General features: G+C 42.0%; 1 protein-coding gene across 1 annotated transcript in view; it reads left to right on the forward strand.

Annotated features, from left to right (window-relative positions):
• Apaf1 (apoptotic peptidase activating factor 1) overlaps positions 1–5,341 on the forward strand; it is a 66,770-nt gene that overhangs the window by 13,277 nt on the left and 48,152 nt on the right. The window contains exons 6-9 of the mRNA XM_005358175.3: positions 1,350–1,462; positions 1,589–1,720; positions 3,469–3,707; positions 4,576–4,743. Coding sequence (XP_005358232.1) covers positions 1,350–1,462; positions 1,589–1,720; positions 3,469–3,707; positions 4,576–4,743 — 652 coding nt within the window. The remainder of the gene's footprint in view (positions 1–1,349; positions 1,463–1,588; positions 1,721–3,468; positions 3,708–4,575; positions 4,744–5,341) is intronic.

Genomic DNA, 5,341 nt, shown 5'->3' on the forward strand with positions numbered 1-5,341 from the left:
GTGTGCACCTGAGGAGGTCACAGGCAATGATGGATGTTTTCCTCTATAGCTCCAGGATACTGTGTTTCTCACAGAACCTGCAGCTTGTGGTCTGTTTGGCTAGACTAGCAGATCCCAACAATCTTATCCCTTCTGCTGCATCTCAGTTGGTGGAAGAGTCCCACAAGCCTCTTGTCTTCGTGACCTTTCTGTTACTGTGAAAAAATACTGTGACCAAGGCTATTTCTAGAAGGAAGGGGTTCTTTTGGACTTACAGTTTCAGAAAGTTAGAGTCCATGATGGCAGAGTAAAGCATCAGAAACAGGAACTCACCTGGTGAGTCACAAATGGGAAACAGGCACACTGAGACTTACAAATCCACACCCTTTCTTTCTCTCACTCATTAGAAAGGGGTATTGGATCCCCTGGAACTGGAGTTGCAGACTATTGTTAGCTGCCCAGTGAGTTCTGGGAGCCAAACTTGGCTCCGCTATAAGACTGGCTAGTTCTTTTAACTGCAGAGCCTTTTTCTTTTAGTTAAATTTATTTTGTGCGTGCATGTGCATGCATACTTTATTGACTTATTTTGTGTATGCATGTGCATGCATACTTTTATTGACTTATTCTTGTACTCTTGCCAACCTTGACTTCTGTCTTGTTACATTCTGTTGCTGTGGAGAGACATCATGACATCATAGCCAACACAGTGCTTATCAAAAGGAAGCCTTTAATTGGAGGCTGTCTTCCAGTTTCAGAGGGTTAGTGTGGTACCATCATGGCTGGGAGCAGACAGGCATGGTGCTGGAGGAGTAGCTGAGAGCTTTACATCTTGATTCACAGGCAGCAGTCAGAGAGCAAGAAACTTGCCCTGTCAGGGGCTTTTCACACCTCAAGGCCCACTCCTAGTGACACACCTCCTCCAACAAGGCCACGTCTTATCCTTCTAAACAGTTCATCAACTGGGGACTAAGAATGCAAGCAAACGGAGCCTTACGGGGGCCATTTTTATTCAAACCACCACAATTCCTCATGCTTTTCCTTTCTTTTTCTTCTGGAAGTTTTTCCTTTGCTATCCTGACTCTTCCTGTTCATGGAGACACATGGTAGAAACTTCCAGTTTACAATCTTACCCTTGCCTTTGAATTTCTTTTTAAAGGGATGTGAAATAAGAGTCACTAGTGATTTATTTGTTTTGTTTTATTTTTTGAGGCAAGGTTTCTCTGTAGCCCTGGTTGTCCTGGAACTAGCTCTTGTAGACCAGGCTGGTCTTGAACTCACAAAGATCCGCCTGTCTCTGCTTCCCTATTGCTGGGATTAAAGGCATGTGCCACCACTGCCTGACATGATTTCATTTCACTTTTTAAACTTAGGTGTCTGCTGATCTTAGATGATGTTTGGGATCCGTGGGTGTTAAAAGCTTTCGACAACCAGTGTCATATTCTTCTTACAACCAGAGATAAGAGTGTTACGGACTCTGTAATGGGTAAGGCTTTTCATTTCCTTGTGAGTGCTGTAGTAAACTTCTTACATCAAAAGGCATTATTTCATTCAGTGCATGAACACATGTGACGTAACGCACTGCTTCCATTGTGTTACAATTTTGCTGCAGGTCCCAAGTATGATGTCTCTGTGGACAGTGGTCTAGGGAAAGAGAAGGGACTTGAAATCTTATCGCTTTTCGTTAGCATGAAGAAAGAAGATTTGCCAGTGGAGGCTCACAGTATTATAAAAGAATGCAAAGGTACGGCTGCTGGCGTGTGTGTGAGGGAAGGCTGTGCAAATCCTGACTCCCTCTTTATAAAGCAAGCTGGTGAATATGCTAATTTAGCACATGAGCACCCAAATCTGTTTCATGGCATTTGATATTTTAGGTACCTCTCAAACCTTAAGTGAATATACTTGGTATTTATTCTATATAATAATGTTACTTGTACCCACCATGTGGTAAAGAGTATGCTCATGAGAAAGATGAAATGAAGTTGAGATTTTTACTGTCTGTGAAAAAATATTATGAACACTATTTAAAAATTATTTTGTTTGGAATTTTATAAAATTTAATGTTTCAGTTTGGCGAGTAAGTGCCAAACTCCGACACCACATGTCCTTTTATTTAATTCTTAAATGGCTTCCGTGGAAAAAGTGTCTATCCTACAGGCTGAAGGATCAATTCCTATGACTGCCGCTCTCTTCTTCCAACTCCATATACCAGTTAACAGGCTCTAGGTTGTTGTACCCGTGCTTCTGACTCAGCAGCTCCCATCCATCCTTAAGTGTGGCTAACTTGTTTGAGCAGCTCACAGAGACCAGGGACTTACATTTAGTGCCTCATAGAGGGTGATGCAGAGACAGATGAGAGGTGCGCGGATGGTTTTGGGAGGAGGGCTGGAGCTGCCAGCGCTGCCTTCATTGTGGCGTCTTTCAGGGTTCTGCAGTTTTCTCTGAACTCCATTGCATGGGTGTGACTGACATGTAGCAGAGGGATTGCACAAAAAGATAATGCAAAGGAGCTGAGCAAATGATGTAATGAGTATCTGTCAGCGAGACCTGTCTTATTCTGATGATTTCCTTAGAAGACATGCCTTGAAGTAAAGTGACCAGGAGTTAGAAGTGCTCCAAGGCCTTGGATAGCTTGCACTGAAAATTGTTTCTTGTGCTGGTGAGATGGTTTAGTTGGTAGAGATGCTTGCTGCCAAGCCTCACCACCTGTATTTCATCCTCAGAATCTTCCTGGAAGGATGGAACTCACTCCTACAAGTTGTCCTATAACCTTCACATCCTCACACCTACCCACACCCGTCTTCTTACTCTGCCACCACTCCCCCACCTGCACCCACAGACATACCCACACTTACCTCCATACACATACTTTGGGGGGGGAGATTACAATTTTTAAATTGTTTAGTGGTGTAGACAGAAGTTTCTGTCCTCCCTGGTCCCATAGCTGCTCAGTTCCAAATAAACACACAGAAGCTTATATTAATTACAAATTGCTTGACCAATACTCAGGCTTATTATTAACTAACTCTTGCAAACTTAAATTAATACAATAACTCTCACTCTCTTCTTTTCTTTTTTCTTTTTAGTGTTTTGAGACAGGGTTTCTTTGTAGCTTTGGAGCCTGTCCTGGAACTAGCTCTTGTAGATCAGGTTGACCCCAAACTCACAGAGATCCACTTGCCTCTGCCTCCTGAGTGCTAACATTAAAGGCATAACCACCTGTTAGCCTCAGGACTTGGTACCTTTTCTCAGTAAGACATTCTCATCTTGCTTCCTCTGCTTCTGACTGGGGACTGTGTCTCTGCCTTTCCTCTTCCCAGAAATCTCCAAGTCTGGTTGTCCTGCCTATACTTCCTGCCTGGCTACTGGCCAATCAATGTTTTATTAAACTAATACAAGTGACAAATTTTTACAGTGTACAAGGGCACCATCACACAGCATAGTGGTGATTTTAAAATAAGATGATATTAACATAATCACTTTTACCTTTAGGTTCTCCTCTTGTGGTGTCTTTAATTGGTGCACTTTTACGTGACTTTCCCAATCGCTGGGCGTACTACCTCAGACAACTTCAGAATAAGCAGTTTAAGAGAATAAGGAAATCTTCCTCTTATGATTATGAAGCTCTGGATGAAGCCATGTCTATAAGTGTTGAAATGCTCAGAGAAGATATCAAAGATTATTACACAGATCTTTCCATCCTGCAGAAGGATGTCAAGGTCCCTACAAAGGTAATGGACTGACCAGCATTCCTTGTGGTTGACTATATATGGTATGTGAACTTTGATAATGGTACTGACGTGACAGGTGACAGTGCCAAAGTCCCTCTGCTCTTGGTCTCTGTAAAAGGCTCTGTTGATCTTGTGAGTTCCTTAATTCCCAGTGGTTCTAGAGAACTGAGAGAAACATCTAGTTCCTCTTTTTGTCCTGAGAACTAGCTGAACTTCTTAAGACATGGAGACATTCTTTTTTAAAATATACTTTTTACATTTCTCCTTCTCTCATATATTACATCCTGACCAATGTGTCCCTTCCCTCCTCACCTCCTAGTTCCCACCCCCTACCTCTCTTCTCCCTCAGATCCACTCCTCCTCTGTTTCCCTTCAGAAAAGAGCAGGTCTCCCAGGGATATCAGTCAAACACAGCATATCAAGTTATAGCAAGACTAGGCACATACCCTCCTATCAAGGCTGGATGAGGAAACCCAGGAGGAGGAAAAGGGTTTCTAGGGCAGGCAAAAGAGTTAGAGATACCTCCCGCTGCCACCATTAGGAGTCCTACAAGTTACACAGCCATAGTGAATATGCAGAGGACTAGGTCAGACCCATATAGGCTCTCTGACTGTCGGTTGAGTCTCTGTGAACCCCTATGAGCCCTGATTAATTGATTCTGTGGGCTGTGCTTTTGTGGTGTCTTTGACCCCCCTGGCCCCTACTATCCTTCCTCCCCCTCTTCTACAGGATTTCCCCAAGCTCTGCTTAGATGTGGAGACATTCTTATTCAGGGCTTTCAAATCATATGTATTGGTTAGAATACTTTATCTATAGAACTTTCTACTCATTGTACTTTGGTATATGAAATGTTTAAAATGGTTCCTAGGTGTTGTGTGTTCTCTGGGACTTGGAAACTGAAGAAGTCGAAGACATATTGCAGGAGTTTGTTAATAAGTCTCTCTTATTCTGCGATCGGAATGGAAAGTCATTTTATTATTATTTACATGATCTTCAAATAGATTTCCTTACAGAGAAGAATCGAAGTCAGCTTCAGGTAACGTAATTTCACGTATGTTTTTACTTTTTGTTTAGAAACAGTTTAGACTTGATATACAGAGATAGAACAAAATATACTGCACGCTTCCTATGTGTAAACTTTTGCTTTGTTTCTCTTACTGCTAACATCTTACACAACTAGAATACAATCGTCAAAACCAGCAAAATTGTCATTGATACACTATTATTAGCTAATGCACAAGTTTTTAAAATTTTACCATCTTCTCTACCAATGTTCTTTCTACTGTCAGATCCAATTCAGGACCCATGAAGTATCTGATCATGGTAGCATCTTTTCCCTATTTGCCATCTTCCTAATGTCCTCAAACTTGTGAAAGTTCCTTTGTTAATTTTAACAGTGTTTCCTCATTTGATGTTGTCTGATGTTTTCTGAGTGGGGAGAGGGTATACCTATTTGGCCACAATAACACAAGCACTTGAACCCAAGTTCTATTCCCAGCACACATGTTAGGCAGCTCACAACTGTCTGTAATTCCAGTATCAGAGGATCTGACAGCCTCTTCTGACCTCTAAAGGTTCCTACAGTCAATGTGCACAAAGGTACACACACACAGAGATTTTCTTCTTCTTCTTCT

Source organism: Microtus ochrogaster, chromosome 24 (genome assembly GCF_000317375.1).
Source record: "Microtus ochrogaster isolate Prairie Vole_2 chromosome 24, MicOch1.0, whole genome shotgun sequence".
In the NCBI taxonomy this organism is placed as follows: Eukaryota; Metazoa; Chordata; class Mammalia; order Rodentia; family Cricetidae; genus Microtus; species Microtus ochrogaster.